Source organism: Monodelphis domestica, chromosome 7 (assembly GCF_027887165.1).
Source record: "Monodelphis domestica isolate mMonDom1 chromosome 7, mMonDom1.pri, whole genome shotgun sequence".
NCBI lineage: Eukaryota > Metazoa > Chordata > Mammalia > Didelphimorphia > Didelphidae > Monodelphis > Monodelphis domestica.
In genome coordinates, this window is record NC_077233.1 from 204,612,239 (window position 1) to 204,630,427 (window position 18,189).

The 18,189-nt window shown below is 36.1% G+C and overlaps 1 protein-coding gene across 1 annotated transcript in view; it reads right to left on the bottom strand.

Annotated features, from left to right (window-relative positions):
- The window catches only part of TRPM6 (transient receptor potential cation channel subfamily M member 6), a 256,602-nt gene that overhangs the window by 146,621 nt on the left and 91,792 nt on the right, over positions 1-18,189 (bottom strand). The window contains exon 5 of the mRNA XM_007498544.3: positions 14,898-15,111. Within this exon, the coding sequence (XP_007498606.2) occupies positions 14,898-15,111 (214 nt within the window). The remainder of the gene's footprint in view (positions 1-14,897; positions 15,112-18,189) is intronic.

Here is an 18,189-nt window from a genome sequence, read left to right on the forward strand (position 1 = left end):
TCTGTCTCTTAGCCAGTACCAAATTGTTTTGATGACCGCTGCTTTATAATATAGTCTGAGATCTGGGACTGCAAGACCCCCTTCCTTTGTATTTTTTTTCATTAATTCCCTGGGTATCCTTGATCTTTTGTTTTTCCAAATGAACTTTGTTATGTTTTTTTCTAAATCAGTAAAAAAAATTTTTGGGAGTTCCATGGGTATGGCACTAAATAGATAGATGAGTTTGGGTAGGATGGTCATTTTTATTATATTGGCTCGTCCTACCCATGAGCAGTTAATGTTCTTCCAATTGTTCAAGTCTAGTTTTAGTTGTGTGGAAAGTGTTTTGTAGTTGTGTTCATATAGATCCTGTGTTTGTCTCGGGAGATAGATTCCTAAGTATTTTATTTTGTCTTGGGTAATTTTGAATGGGATTTCTCTTTCTAGTTCTTGCTGCTGAGCTGTGTTGGAATTATATAGAAATGCTGATGACTTATGTGGGTTTATTTTGTATCCTGCAACTTTGCTAAAGTTGTTGATTATTTCAATTAACTTTTTGGTTGAATCTCTAGGATTCTTTAAGTAGACCATCATGTCATCTGCAAAGAGTGATAATTTGGTCTCCTCCTTGCCTATTTTGATGCCTTCAATTTCTTTTTCTTCTCTAATTGCTACTGCTAGTGTTTCTAATACAATGTCAAATAATAGAGGTGATAATGGGCATCCTTGTTTCACTCCTGATCTTAATGGGAATGGATTTAGTTTATCCCCATTGCAGATGATATTAGCTGATGGTTTTAGATATATACTGTTTATTATTTTTAGGAATGACCCTTCTATTCCTATGCTTTCTAGTGTTTTTAGTAGGAATGGGTGTTGTATTTTATCAAAGGCTTTTTCTGCATCTATTGAGATAATCATGTGATTCTTGTTGGTTTGCTTGTTGATGTGGTCAATTATGTGGATAGTTTTCCTAATGTTGAACCAGCCCTGCATCCCTGGTATGAATCCTACTTGATCATGGTGGATGACCCTTCTAATCACTTGCTGGAGTCTTTTTGCTAGTATCCTATTTAAGATTTTTGCATCTATATTCATTAGGGAGATTGGCCTATAGTTTTCTTTCTCTGTTTTTGGCCTGCCTGGCTTTGGAATTAGTACCATGCTTGTGTCATAAAAGGAGTTTGGTAGGACTCCCTCTTTGCTTATTATGTCGAATAGTTTGTGTAATATTGGGGTTAACTGTTCTCTGAATGTTTGATAGAATTCACTGGTGAATCCATCAGGCCCTGGGGATTTTTTCTTAGGCAGTTCTTTGATGGCTTGATGGATTTCAATTTCTGATATGGGATTATTTAAGAAAACTATTTCTTCTTCTGTTAGTCTAGGCAATTTATAATACCTAAAATTTAACAGGAACTTTCTGGAGCAACAGCCTTAGTCAAAAGTAAAAAAATTGCTTATTAGAGTTTCAGCCATGTGTCAGAAGAAGAGTTACTTTTAACCAAAAAAAACTTTGAAATTCCCCTTCATTCACACCTTGTTGATACCCATTTCTTCTACATTTTCTGCTAGTACTTACATCTGACCCCACTTGTACATTCTACTCTATCACATGTTGTGGTAAGCCAGTTTTCTGAAGCTTGCCTTAATATCAAGTTGAAGAAACAGTTATTTCTGGTTCCCTTGATTAAATGAATTAAGAAGCTCTTTCACCTTTGACTGTACAGGTCCAGCCACATATGGCACTGAAATTATATTAAATTTCCTGCATTCGTTTAGTTATTTACTTTTTTTTGTTTTTTTAAAACTTTTACCTTCTGTCTTAGAATCAAGACTGTGTGTTCTAAGTCACAATAGTGGTAAGGGCTAGGCAAGTGACTTTCCCAGGGTCACACAGCCAGGAAGTGTCTGAGGCCAAATTTGAACCCAGGACCTCCTGTCTCTGGGTCTGGCTATCAATCCACTGAGCAACCCAGCTGTTCCTTTTATGACCAAGGTGAGAAGAAGCAACCAATAAGCCAAGAAGGGCCACTGTACACCCCATCTTCTGCTCTCTATGTGTCTAAGGCCAAGATCCTCAGAAGGTCATCCAGTATGGAACCACTAAAACTGATGTCTTCAGCAACTCAGTATTATCCATGATATATTGTTGTATGAGCTTTTATATACAGAGAAAGATGGAAGCAAATTAATCCCTCAAGTCAAAGAAAGTTCTGGCACCCAAGCCTGTTTCAGTTTGGGGAATTCAGGACATTCACTCCAAAATCCATATGCCCACCAAAATGCTCTGAGAAAATATAAAACTAATTTTCTGTGTTTTAAAATTTCTCTTTTTCCAGTATCTCACAGAACACCATCAAAATTAAGAAGGACAAATCTCACAGATTCTTACACTGAGACACATGGATTTGGTTTTAATATATGGTAATTCTTTTGATATATTTCCTTTAAAATACTAATCATGAAGATGGCGGCTTAGCAAGCAGCAAAAGTTCAGACCTCGTGGAAGCCCCTTCCTTACCGATACAGACTGAATGCTCCTAGGGCACCGAAATCCAAGCTGAACAACAGGACAGAAGCGGGGAACCCTCCTTCTGGACTCAAATCAAAAGGTACACCCCCCCCCAAAAGCCGGAATCTGAGAATACTCAGGGCTAAGGGGAAGGCAGAGGGTAGGTCCCAGGACCCCTCCCCCACAACCCAGAGGGCTAAGCCAGCGGCAGCAGCAGCAGGAACCTCTGAGTGGGCAAAGGTGCTGGTTTGGAAGGTCTACCTTGTGAGCAGCGGGGCACCTGGCTCGGAGCATCCAGCTTGGACAGCAGGGAGGAAGCCAGGGAGAGATGGGCCATGGCTGGGTCCCTCCATCAGGCTCCAGCCTCACCTTTGCCTCGGGGCACAACCAGATCAATCCAGCTGAACCCAATTCAATCAGAACTCCTCAGAGTTCAGGGAGGTGGGCAAAGGTACTTGCAAACAGCAGAGAAGCAGCTGGAGAGAACTGGAAAGAGGGAGGCCCAGCCTTCCAGGAGTCTTCAGAGCCTCAGAGCTTCATACCACATACAGCCCAACCCACCTGAACTCAATCCAATCAAAAGCCTCCAGAGGACAGGGAAGCTAACATTCCTCCCCTAGAGACTGTACCAAGAGATCTCACAAAGCTCCAAGAGGGGAGACTGACAGCCCCAAAACTAAAACAAAATGAGAGGAGCAAGAGCACAGTCAAATACGGGGAGCAAAGAAGGGATAAACTCGAGCAAACAACAGAAAAAGAAGAAAGAAATTACAATAGACAGCTTCTTCATGGGTAATGAGCAAAGAGCGATTGAAACAGAGGGGGAGGGATCAGCAAAGGAAAAATCAGAAATCCCAGCAAATTGGATATAGTCTTTGGAAGAACTCAAAATGCAATTCAAAACACAATTAAGAGGGGCTGATGACAATTGGGAAAAGAACTTAAAAACTAAGATAAGTCATCTAGAAACAGAAAATAGTGTCTTGAAAGCCAAAATCAACCAGCTGGAAAATGAGGCAAAGGAGATGAAAGATGAGGCAAAGCAGATGAAAGATGAGGTGAAGAAGATGAAAGATGACCTCCAAAGAAAATCCGACCAAAAGGAAAAGGACGACCAAAAAACTAAGGATGAAATCCAGTCTTTAAGAACCAGAATACAACAATTAGAATTGAGCAACTTCACAAGGCAGCAGGACTCTATAAAACAAAACCAAAAGAATGGAAAAATTGAGGAAAATATGAAGCATCTCATTCACAAAACAGAGGATTTAGAAAATCGTTCAAGGAGAGACCATTTAAGAATTATTGGCCTACCAGAAGACCATGACAAAAGAAAAAGCCTGGACATTATATTACAGGAAATTATTAAAGAAAACTGCCCCGAAATCCTTGAACAAGAGGGAAAAGTGGAGATTGATAGATTCCACAGATCACCTCCTGTACTTAATCCCCAAATGACCACACCCAGGAATGTTATAGCCAAATTCAAGAACTATCAGACCAAAGAAAAGATATTACAAGCTGCCAAGAAGAAGTCATTCAGATACCAAGGAACCACAGTGAAGATAACTCATGATCTGGCTGAAACCACACTGAAAAAAAGAAAGGCATGGAATACGATATTCCAGAAAGCAAGGGAACTAGGTCTACAACCAAGAATCAACTACCCAGCAAAACTGACTATATTCTTACAGGGGAAAGTATGGTCATTCAACAAAATAAAAGAATTCCAAGAATTTGTAAAGAAAAGACCAGACCTGAACAGAAAATTTGATGTCCAAGCACAGAACTCAAGAGAATCATCAAAAGGTAATTAAAAAAGAGGGGAAAAAAGAAAAAAAAATTTAAGAGACTCAGTAAGTTAAAATGATATGTATCCCTATAAGAAAAGAGGTCATTGGTAACTCTTAAAAACTGTTGTTATTACCTGGGCAGCAAGAAGAAGTATACTTAGAGGGAACAGCAACAAACTGTATAAGATGAAAGGACAAGACATAAATAGTTATATAGATATATGCATGCAAAAATACATACGCATAAGTATGCATATATATATATATATATAACTAGAGCTTAAAAATAGGTTAATATTAAAAGAAATGGGAAAAGAAGCAAATAGGGGTAAATTTATATGTCATAAAGAAGCTCATGGTGGGAGGGGGGAGAACATCAATACACTGGAAGGGTAAAGAGGCCAGAGATAGGAAATACTCAACTTTTACGTGATTTGAAAGTGACTCAAAGACGGGAAAACAATCCAATCCATTGGGGGCAGAGAATAGATTTGCACCCTATAGGGGAGTAGAAGGGTAACAAAAGGTCTGGTGGGGAGGGAAGCAGTACAAGAGAGGGAGGGAGCAGGGGGTTAATTTTAGAAAGACTATAGGGAAAATAAGGGGGGATAAATAGGGAGGGGGTAGAAAGGGAAGTAAAATAAGGGTGGGAACATGGGGGACTGTTCAAAAGCAAACATTGGTGTAGAAGGAAATAGTGAAAGAAGAAAAGGCAGGTAAAGGAGCAGAAATCAAAATGCTGGGAAAAACACAGCTAGTAATCATAACTCTGAATGTGAATGGAATGAACTCACCCATAAAACGCAAGCAAATAACAGAGTGGATTAGAGTCCAAAACCCTACCATATGCTATCTACAAGAAACACATATGAGAAAGGTAGACACACATAGGGTGAAATTAAGAGGGTGGAACCAAATCTATTGGGCATCAACTGACAAAAAGAAGGCAGGAGTCACAATCATGATATCCGACAAAGCCAAAGTAAAAATAAATCTAGTTAAAAGAGATAGGGAAGGTAATTACATCCTGATAAAAGGCAGTATAGACAATGAGGAAATATCTGTACTCAATATGTATGCACCAAATGGCAGAGCATCCAAATTTTTAAAGGAGAAACTAGAGGAGCTCAAGGATGAAATAGATAGAAAAACTATACTAGTGGGAGATCTGAACCTTCCCCTATCCAAACTAGATAAATCAAACCAAAAAATAAATAAGAAAGAGGTAAGAGAAGTGAATGAAATCTTAGAAAAATTAGAGTTAGTAGACATGTGGAGAAAAATAAATAGGGACAAAAAGGAATATACCTTCTTTTCTGCAGCACATGGTACATTCACAAAAATTGACCATGTATTATGGCATAAAAACATTGCAAACAAGTGCAAAAGAGCAGAAATAATAAATGCAATTTTCTCAGATCACAATGCAATGAAAATAATAATTAGTAAGGGAACATGGAGAGGTAGATCAAAAATTAATTGGAAATTAAACAATATGATTCTCCAAAACCAGTTAGTTAAAGAACAAATCATAGAAACAATTAATAACTTCATTGAAGAAAATGACAATGGTGAGACATCCTTTCAAAACCTATGGGATGCAGCCAAAGCAGTACTCAGGGGGAAATTTATATCCTTAAATTCATATATAAACAAATTAAGAAGGGCAGAGGTCAATGAATTGGGCATGCAAATTAAAAAATTAGAAAGCGAACAAATTAAAAATCCTCAGATGAAGACTAAATTAAAGATCCTAAAACTCAAAGGAGAAATTAATAAAATTGAAAGTCAAAGAACTATTGATTTAATAAATAAGACTAGAAGCTGGTACTTTGAAAAAACAAATAAAATAGACAAAGTACTAGTCAGTCTAATTTAAAAAAGGAAAGAAATAAACCAAATTGACCATATCTAAGATGAAAAAGGAGACCTCACCTCTAATGAAGAGGAAATTATCATTAAAAACTACTATGCCCAATTATATGGCAACAAATATGGCAATCTAGGTGATATGGATGAATACTTACAAAAATATAAATTGCCTAGACTAAAAGAGGAAGAAATACATTACCTTAACAACCCCATTTCAGAAAAAGAAATTGAACAAGCCATCAAAGAACTCCCTAAGAAAAAATCCCCAGGTCCAGATGGATTCACAAATGAATTCTATCAAACATTCAAAGAACAACTAATCCCAATATTAAACAAACTATTTGACAGAATAGGCCAAAAAGGAGTTCTACCAAATTCATTCTATGACACAAACATGGTACTGATCCCAAAGCCAGGCAGATCAAAAACAGAGAAAGAAAACTATAGACCAATCTCCCTAATGAATATAGATGCAAAAATCTTAAATAGGATACTAGCAAAAAGACTCCAGCAAGTCATCACAAGGGTCATCCACTATGACCAGGCAGGATTCATACCAGGAATGCAAGGATGGTTCAATATTAGGTAAACCATACACATAATTGACCATATTAACAAGCAAACAGACAAAAATCACATGATTATCTCAATAGATGCAGAAAAAACCTTTGATAAAATACAATATCCATTCCCATTAAAAACACTAGAAAGTATAGGAATTGAAGGGCCTTTCCAAAAATAATAAACAGTATATATCTAAAACCATCAGCAAACATCATCTGCAATGGGGATAAACTAGAAGCCTTTCCAATAAGATCAGGAGTAAAACAAGGATGTCCATTATCACCTCTATTATTTAATATTGTACTAGAAACACTAGCAGTAGCAATTAGAAAAGAAAAAGAAATTGAAGGTATTAAAATCGGCAATGAGGAGACCAAGCTATCACTCTTTGCAGACAATATGATGGTTTACTTAAGGAATCCTAGAGAATCCACCAAAAAGTTACTCGAAAAAATCAACAACTTTAGCAAAGTTGCAGGATACAAAATAAACCTGCATAAGTCATCAGCATTTCTATATATTTCGAACCCATCTCAGCAGCAAGAATTAGAAAGAGAAATTCCATTTAAAATCATCCTAGATAATATAAAATACTTAGGAATCTATCTGCTGAGACAAACACAGGAACTATATGAACACAACTACAAAACACTCTCCTCACAATTAAAACTAGATCTAAACAATTGGAAAAAACATTGATTTCTCATGAGTAGGATGAGCTAACATAATAAAAATGACAATCCTACCCAAGTTAATTTACTTATTTAGTGCTATACCCATTGAACTACCAAAAAAGTTTTTTACTGAATTAGAAAAAAACATAACAAAGTTCATTTGGAAGAACAAAAGATCAAGGATATCCAGGGAAATCAAGAAAAAAAAATGCAAAGGAAGGAGGACTTGCAGTCCCAGATCTCAAACTATACTATAAAGCAGTGGTTATCAAAACAATTTGGTACTGGCTAAGAGACAGAAAGGAGGATCAGTGGAATAGACTTGGAGTAAATGACCTCAGCAAGACAGTTTATGACAAACCCAAAGACCCCAGCTTTTGGGACAAAAATCTATTATTTGATAAAAACTGCTGGGAAAATTGGAAGACAATGTGGGAGAGATTAGGTTTGGATCAACACCTCACACCCTACACCAAGATAAATTCAGAATGGGTGAATGACTTGAACATAAAGAAGGAAACTATAAGTAAATTAAGTGAACACAGAATAGTATACCTGTTAGACCTTTGGGAAGGGAAAGGTTTTAAAACCAAGCAAGACATAGAAAGAATCACAAAATGTAAAATAAATAATTTTGACTACATCAAATTAAAAAGTTTTTGTATAAACAAAACCAATGTAACTAAAATCAGAAGGGTAGAAACAAATTGGGAAACAATCTTCATAAAAACCTCTGACAAAGGTTTAATTACTCAAATTTACAAAGAGCTAAATCAATTGTACAAAAAACCAAGCCATTCTCCAATTGATAAATGGGCAAGGGACATGAACAGGCAGTTCTCAGCCAAAGAAATCAAAACTATTAATAAGCACATGAAAAAGTGTTCTACATCTCTTATAATCAGAGAGATGCAAATCAAAACAACTCTGAGGTATCACCTCACACCTAGCAGATTGGCTAACATAACAGCTATGGAAAGTAGTGAATGCTGGAGGGGATGTGGCAAAGTAGGGACACTAATTCATTGCTGGTGGAGTTGTAAATTAATCCAACCATTCTGGAGGGCAATTTTGGGCATAGTTCTGCCCTTTGATCCAGCCATAGCACTACTGGGCTTGTACCCCAAAGAGATAATAAGGAAAAAGACTTATACAAGAATATTCATAGCTGCACTCTTTGTGGTGGCCAAAAACTGGAAAATGAGGGGATGCCCTTCAATTGGGGAACGGCTGAACAAATTGTGGTATGTTGGTGATGGAATACTATTGTGCTAAAAGGAATAATAAAGTGGAGGAATTCCATGGAGACTGGAACAACCTCCAGGAAGTGATGCAGAGCGAAAGGAGCAGAACCAGGAAAACACTGTACACAGAGACTGATACATTGTGGTACAATCGAAGGTAATGGACTTCTCCATTAGTGGCAATGCAGTGTCCCTGAACAATCTGCAGGTATCTAAAAAACACTATCCACAAGCAGAAGATAAACTGTGGGAGTAAAAACACCGATGAAAAGCAACTGTTTGACTACAGGGGTTGAGGGGATATGACTGAGGAGAGACTCTAAATGAACACTCTATGCAAATACCAACAACATGGAAATGGGTTTGAATCAAGAACACGTGTGATACCCAGTGGAATTGCGGCTGTGGGAGTGGTGGTGGGAGGGGAGGAGGGAAGAAAAGATAATGATCATTGTTTCCAATGAATAATGTTTGGAAATGACCAAATAAAAATTAAAAAAATAAATAAAATAAAATAAAATATTAATCATTTCATTTTATACATTTAAAAACATTCTTCTGAGATAAGATGCATAGGCTTTACCAGATTGCCAGATGAGGGAAAAAAAGTTAAAAGCCCTTAGTGCTAAATACTTTGAAATTTCCTTGACCAATAACTGGTGCTATGATTTGAGATCTTTTTTGTTAACATTTCTTTTTTTTATCACATGTAAAAAAAAATTTAACATTCTTTTTTTCTTAATTTTGAGTTCCAAATTCTCTTTCTAATGCTCTCCCCTAACCCTTCTTTGAGAAAGCAAGCAATTCAATATAGATTATACATATGCAGTCATGCAAAACATTTCCATATTAGTCAGATTGCAAAAAAAAAAAAGACAGACCAAATCAAGAAAAATAAGGGAAATTTTTAAAAGTGTGCTTCAATCTGCATACACTCCATCAGTTCTTCCACTGGAGGTAGATAACTTTGGTTCTTAGATCACTATATTGCTGAGAACAGCTAAGTCATTCACAGTGTGATCATCATGCAATATTGCTGTTACTGTGTTCAATATTTACTTGGTTCTACTCACTTCACTTTGCATCAGTTCATATGTCTTTCTAGGTTTTCCTGAAAGCATTCTGATCATCATTTCTTATTGCTCAATAGTATTCCATCACAATCACATACTATGACTTGATAAGTCACTTTGAATTGATGAGAATCCCCTCAATTTATAATCGGTGCCACCACTAAAATAACTGCTATAAATATTTTTTAACATATAGATGCTTTTTCTTTTTTTTCCTAATCTCTTTGGGATATAAACCTTGTAGTAGTATTGCTGGATAAAGGGTATGCATAGTTTTATAGTTTGGGGGGAATAGTTTAAAATTGCTCTCCAAGATGGTCAGATCAGTTCACAGTGCCACCAACAGTGTGCATTAATGTCCCAATTTTTCCATTTCCTCTCTAAAATTTGCCCTTTTCCTTTTTAGTAACATTAGTCAACCTGATAAGTGCAAGATAGTGCCCCAAAGTTATTTTCATTTTTATTTCTCTAATCAGTAACAATTTCAAATATTTTATATGATTATAGTTTTAATTGCTTCTTGTTCAAGCCTTAAATTTATTTTGTTATCATAGTCAACACACTCACTCTCTCTATGTATAGTCCTTCTACCTTCCCTAATAATTACAGAGTTCTTAATAATTACAATAATCATCTTCCCATGTAGGATTGTAAACAGTTTAAACTCATTGAATTCCTCATGCTTCTCTTTGAAATTTGCCTTTCTATGTTTCTCTTGAACCTTATACTGAAAGTTAAATTTTCTATTCAGCTGTAGTCTTTTCATGAGGAATGCTTTAAAGTCCTCTGTTTCCTTAAATATCAATTTTCCTACTGAAAAATTATACTCAGTTTTGCTGGGTAAGTTATTCTTGGTTGTAATTCTAGCTTCTTTGCCTTCTAGAGTATTGTATTCTAAGACCTCCAGTCATTTAATGTAAAGCTACTAAATCTTGTGTGATTCACAATATTTGCATTATTTCTTTCTTGCTGTTTGTAATATTTTCCCCTTTTATCTCGGGGCTCTGGAATTTAGTCATAATGTCCCTGGGAGTTTTCATTTTGAAATCTCCTTTGCTTATGACTATTTTGACATCTTTATCTTCTGAATTTGCATCTTGATTTTCACTGTCACAATAGTAACATTTTAAGGTCAGGTTCTTTGTTATTTGCTCATTTCTCTAGCCTATTTCTTAACTTTTAACTTGATCTTAAAGTTTTGCTCTGTTCCCGGGGTGGAATAGATATTGGCCCAAGCTTCAGGTTTTTTGTGCTTCTGTTTTCAAAGCTTAGTTCTGAGGGTCTGTAGGTTGTCATCGCTTCCTAAATAGAATGAATTATATTACCCAGATTGAATTGCTTGCCAGTTCTTGGAAGTAGGAAGAAAGGAGGGAGACAATCTGTTTCACATAACTTTGGAAAACTTATGTTGAAATTTATTACATGTAATTGGTAAAAAAAAAAAATTTTAAGTAATATAATTTAAGGGTATATAATTGAAAATCTGTTACCCTAAAAAAGAACTACATTTCCTGGAAGCCCACTGACTTCCTGTCATTATGTACTTCCTGTAGACAGAGGATATTTGGCAAAGACATGGAGGGTCCCATCTTTTGGGCCATGTCAGGGAGCATGGCAGTGGTGAGTGGGGATTTTGAAATGGCTAATCAGCCATGGGCATATGGTCTTTATTTTATATCCTTTTTATTCCTTGATTTCTAATGACCATTAATAAATCTCCTAAAATACAATATTTTTATTATTGAGATCTAATTTTAATTTTTACATGTGACAGTATGAACCTGGCCTACACTCTGATCTTTACCAAGGAAAGAATCTTGTTTCCCTGTAACCACCGTTGTTATTGCTTCTTTTGGCCCTAAAACTGTGATCAGGTCCACTGCTGTCCTGTAGCCACAAGTGCTAGTGCTCCTTTCTGCCTTAGAAATAAAACTAAGGCCTCTGTTTCCTTTTGAGTTAACTACAAACCCCCCTTCCCCACCCTGGAATTGTGACCAAGCCTCTGTTCTCTTGTAAACTTGAGTGTTATAGCTCCTTTTTACCCTGAAACTGTGACCCAGTATCAGCAAAGGGTCACCTGCAATCTCTTTCTTACCAGTTGTCCAACCCCCTTTCCATCTGTGAGCTGAGAGCTCTAGAAGCTGTTGCTGTTGCTGCTATAGTTCCCTCCAAGACTTGCTGCTAGCACCACATGGTTTGTGTAGCACTCCAAGCCAACTACCATCGCAGTGAAGCAGGCTTCTTTTTTGTCACACTCACGAGTTCTCTTAGGTGGGAAAATTGTTTCACTTGAGTTTTTGGTTATTCTGCTACTTCAGAAATCAGTGTGAGTGAGGACAGCTAGGTGGCTCAGTGAATTGAGAGCCAGGACCAGAGATTGGAGGTCCTAAATTCAAATCTGACCTCAGACACTTCCCAGTTGTGTGACCCTGAGCAAGTCACTTCACCCCCATTGCCTAGCCCTTACCACTCTTCTGCCTTGGAAGCAATACACAGTATTGATTCCAAGATGGAAGGGAAAGGGAAAGAAAGAAAAAGAAAGAGAGAGAGAGAGAAAGGAAGAAAGAAATCAATTTGAAGCATTATTTTAAAGTTATTTGGAGAGGTATTTAAGAGAGTCCAGGTAATTTCCTACTCTTACTCTACCATCTTGGCTCCACACTGTGATATTTTTTTTAATGTTACCATAAAGTAACTGAACTACCTTCATCATCACCAAGACTTAAAAATTTCAAGCATGAACATAGGACAAAGCCTTGTTCAATTTCATCCGTTTCTTTTATTCCCTAAATTCCATGATCTCCTTCATCTTTTCAGTAGAAATAAAATACGCAGTATAAAAATGGACTTAGAAATCAAGTAAATCTCTCCTTTATAAAGATGTGAACAGTATCTACCCTAGGAAAATTTGAAAATACTCCACTTAATTACCCATAAATGATGGGATAAAACCTTCCCCTTTTCTTAATCTTCTATTTCCCTTTTATCAGACTCCTGACAATTCATCTGTTCATTCATCCAAAAAGCATTTATTAAAAATTGGCCACACAGAAGGCATTCTACTAGATACACATTTGTGAAACAAAAAAAGGTTTCTAGCATGATTTCACACAGTATTTCATATTTGATGAGAAAATGTATTACTCTAAAATACAGCAGCAATTTATTTATAAATCCCCTGTGACACATACAATAATAATCTATATTATTAAGTAGGTTTTGCTTGGGGGGTGGTTTTTTTGTTTTGTTTTGTTTTATCTGCCAAATTAGACTATAAGTAAGTACCTTAAGAGCAGAAACTTGCAATTGTTTATCCTTAAATATGACACATAGATTACAGTATCTTTTACATTTTAAGTGATAGGGACAGAGATAAAGACCTATGATTTCACTGGCATAAATGTGGGGAAATGTTAACAGATTGGAAAGGGCTTTGAATTCCAAGAAAGGAATCAGAACTTTACTTGGGCATCAACAGATGGGCAACAAAAATATTTTAGAAGAATGGCAACATGATATCAGGAAGATGTGGAAGTAATAAATAGCTATTCATTAGAACAGTATTATAATAATACAAACAGTGGGGGTTGAAACAAGGGTGTTGGCAGGGAGAATAGAGAAAAAGACTCATAGAAAAGATGTTAGAGATAGAAAATCATATATGAAACAGTCACTGGTTGTCTTTCAAGGTTAGCAGTAAAAGTTAGGAGAGACAGAGGAATCCTCAGCAATGATCTGGAGTTTTTTCTTCTTATTGTTTTTTTTTTAATACTAATATGGGAATTTCTCTTTTTTTCCCCTTTTTTATTTAGAATAATTTTCCAAGATTATATGATTCATGATTCCCCACTCCCCTGATCTTTCCTCCCCACTCCTGAATCTGGCAAACAATTCCACTGGGTTATACATGTATCACTGTTCAAAACTTATTTCCATGTTATTCATATTTGCAGTACAGTGATCTTTTAACATCAAAACCCTAATCATATCCATATTGAACAACGTGATCATATGGTTTTTCTTCTGTGTTTCTGTCCCCACAGTTCTTTCCCTGGATGTGGTTAGTATTCGTTCTTATAAGTTCTTCTGGACTGTCCTGGGTCATTGCATTGTTGCTAGTAGAGAAATTCATTACATTCAATTGTGCCATAATGTATCAGTCTCTGTGTACAATGTTCTCCTGGTTCTGCTTCCTTTCGTTCTGCATCAATTTCTGGAAGTCATTCCAGTTCACATGGAATTCCTCCAGTTCATTATTCCTTTTAGCACAATAATATTCCATCACAAACATATATCACAACATATTTGTTCAGCCGTTACTCAATCAGAGGGCATCCTTTCATTTTCCAATTTTTTGCCACCACAAAGAGCACAGCTATGAATATTTTTGTAAAGGTGTTTTTCCTTATTATCTCTTTAGGGTACAACCCCAGCAGTGGTATGGCTGGATCAAAGGGCAGGCATTCTTTTAAAGCCCTTTGGATATAGTTCCAAATTGCCTTCCAGAATGGTTGGTCCAATTCACAACTCCACCAGCAGTGTATTAGTGTACCAATTTTGCCACATCCCCTCCAGCATTTATCACTTTTCTTTGCGGCCATATTGGCCAGTCTGCTAGGTGTAAGGTGGTACCTCAGAGTTATTTTAATTTGCATTTCTCTAATTAGGAGGGAAGCAATGATCTGTTTTGACAAATAGATATTAAAAAATATTTTAATCAGATTCAATGTATCCAATAAAATTGCATTACATTTCACTGGAATGAAATACCTGTAAAGTAGACATGACAACATCAATGAACTAATGAAATGTGTGCTGACATGGATCACACAAACTAAAAACGTTTTGTTTTGTTTTTTTTTAATTTTTCCATAATTGGAGACTCCCAGAAAGAAAAGTAGGGTATTTTTTTTCCTTGCTTCTTTGTCAGAAAAAAAAAAAACTTAACATCCAGGTATTACATTTTTGCAGTACCAGCATTTTCCTCAAATACATGTCATATATTCCCAGTTTGATTTTCAGGTCATTTAGCATTGTAACGTAATCCCTCACAAAAACACTACATATTCTAGGATTTCTACAAAGTATAGATGACATTGTGCCCCTTAAACCTCTGCCCAGAATGGACCAAACAAAGAGCAAAGGGGAAAATGAAGAGGACAGATGAAGGTGATGAGCTCTACCTGTGTTGATGCCTTCAGTGATTATCCATGCTCCTGTTGTCACTGCAGCTTTGATCAGCCCTTGACTGAACACCTGCTTCAGTTTGCAAGGCAGCTCAAAGTTCTGAATGCCCCCGTGAACAGAAATGACAAGCTTTGGCAGTTCCATTTTCCATTCTTTCAACATCAGATGTAACAGTTGCTCCAAATTTGTATCGTAAGATGTTCGTATATACTGAAATATAAATACAGTCAGAGAAATGAAACAAATAGTAGCACTAAGCATAATACTAAAACAGTGAACCTTTTAACAAAAACATAATTATTCATAAAATTATTATACTGTATATCTAATATTATATTAGTAGTTATTAATAAAATATAATGGTACTATATGTTGTAATTGTCGTATATTATCATAAATGTTAAAAGTTTATTATATTGTATAATTGGTTATATACTTATATTCAATTAATAATAAAAAATTAATAAGTTATACTATATTGGAGCGATTATTACTCTATATATCCACAATTTTTGTTACTAATGCTAGCTACTCATACTAGTAATAATGTTCTACTATTATTACTGATGATAATAACTAGCATTTATACAGCACTTTAAGGTTTACAAAGTGCTTTTACATATATTAATACATTTGATCCTCATAGCAATCCCACGAAGTAGGTGCTATTATTATTCCCATTTTATACATGAGGCACAGATAGGATAAATGACATTTTTCAATTCACTGGGATGTTTGCTCGCTCTCTCTCTCTCTCTCTCTCTCTCTCTCTTTCTCTCTCTCTCTCTCACACACACACACATCTTTAAGCTATTTCTCAGAACTTTAAGTCAGTTCCTCTCCTGGTTGACCAACCTCCAACCATTTCCAAAGTAACTTCACCAAGGTTAAGTGGATCTGCTATGAGATATACTAAATATAACTGGAGTAAGCCAACAACTTTGGTAAGTGTGTAAATAATATTAAAGAATAATTGGATAGTAAGTTCTTGGTTTTGGCACTTTCCCAGACTTGCTGGCATTGAAGGAGGCAGATGAATGGCGAAGGGCAGTAGGTAAGGGAGGACCCTGGGGTTCCCTCTCATCTGGAGCCAGTATGAATGAAGCCCAGTGTACACAACCTTGCTCTGATTTATGATATTGATATGTACATTTTTTCTTGCTTCTAAGTGAAAGAGATTAAAGATATTTATGGCCTTATAACCTTTGAAAGTTCATGAGAGCAAGTGCCATGAACACCAAGAGTAGAGTCCATGCTGGGTTTTGCTGCAGCCAGTCCAGAATCAAGACGTCAGGAAAAAGCTGTGAGGCCCAGCCCAGCATTAGCTGAGACTCCAATTTATCCAGTGGTTATGCCAAATTTGGATATGAAACTCAATGGGCCCAATACTTTTTATTTTTTTCAAAATAGAATAAATCTGAATTTAATTGGCACAAAGACCAAGTTGTTATAAGAAAAAATGCCCTAGGGGGCAGCTGGGTAGCTCAGCGGATTGAGAGCCAGGCCTAGAGACAGGAGGTCCTGGGTTCAACTCTGGATTCAGACACTTCCCAGTGGTATGACCCGGGGCAAGTCACTTGACCCCCATTGCATAACCCTTACGACTCTTCTGCCTTAGAACCAGTTCTAAGACAGAAGGTAAGAGTTTTTTTTAAAATGAGTGTTCTCAGATGTTAGACAACGTTTGTCCTTCTGTTGTTACTCTGTCTTCAAAATAAATATCCTTTTGTAGAAGCTGAACAGAAGAATAGTTAGATTAGTAATACAATCTGCCTTGGTCAGTTCACATCTGGACTATAGAGTTAATTTCCAATTCATCCCATTTTAGGAAGGACATTGGTCAATTGGAAGGCGTCCATAGGAGGATTATCAGGATGGTAAATGGTCTGAGATTATGCCATATGAAGATCATCTGAAGAAACTATAGATGCTTAGAATGAAGAAACAAATACTTAATAGGGACATTATCATTGGCTTTCAAACATATAAAGTACTATTAGGTGGATGAGGAATTGGTCTTTTCTTGGCACTAGAGGGCAAAACTAGGAGCAAAGAGTCAGACAGAAAGACAAATTTAGGCTTGATGTAAGGGAAACTGGCAACTAGATTAATCCAGAAATGGAATAGATTGTCCCAGGATACAGTCAGTTCTCTCTCATTAGAGATCTTCAAGAAAAGGTCAGACGACCACTTCTTGGCTGTGTTGTTGATGGATTCATGTTCAGGGATGGGATCTAGATAGTATTTAAGTTCCCCTTCTACTCAGAAAATCTGTGATTTTAGGCCACTGATTTTTTTTTTCCAAACACAAGTATATAAGACATAGATTGCCAAAATTTACTTTAGGATGACTTTTTAAAAAATCACCAGGAAAGTTGTAAGAACACTGAAAAACACAACCAACCATAATTCCACGAGAGCTAATGATGAAGCATACTGTCCAGTGCCTGGCAGAAAAGTAATAGACTTAGGAGATCAGAACAATGTATTTTTTGGGGGGAATGGGCAATGTGGAAATCTGTTTTACCTTACTATGCATTTCTATTATAAGGGTTTTACTTTTCTTTTTAAAATTTAAAAATACTTAATAGGGACTTAATAGGGAAAATTATTTTTATTCATTAAAAAATAAAATTTAACTAAAAATCAGTGCCTCATCATTTGCAAGCCTTTAAATGCTTACAGTGAATTAAAATATTCTTTTAACTTGAGGGAAAATTTGATGGTACCCCAATTATAAAGTTTATAAACTGACAATCCACTTTCTTTTCTTGGTTCATTTCCTAGTTCATTTTTAATAGGTACTTCCTGCTAATCTCAACAAGCCTCTTTATCTTTGAGAAAATATTTCTTTAATATCAATTCTACATATACCATTGGAGTGAACTAAATTATTGAATCATTAGTCTCAAAGCCCAATATTCATTTTAAAATGATTTCCAGGAAAATGAAATTCCAAACTTCCTCTCTATCATTCTTTCTGCTTCTAGGTTCTTTATGACAAGAGTTCTTAACTTTTCTTGTATCATGAACCTCTTTGGCAATCTGGTGAAGCCTATGGACATCTTCTCAGAAAAAATGTTTTTTAAATAATTGAGGGAAATCACTAAACTTTATTTAAGAATTAGTCAAAATAAAGATGTAGTTTTTTTCCCCCACACAGAAGTTCACAGGTACCCTGAAAACTACTCATCCTGTATTAATCATCTCTGCTTTAATGGATGAACAAAGGAACCTCTAGCCTGCCACTCTTGTAGAGACATGACCAGTAAACAAGTTTGATCTTGT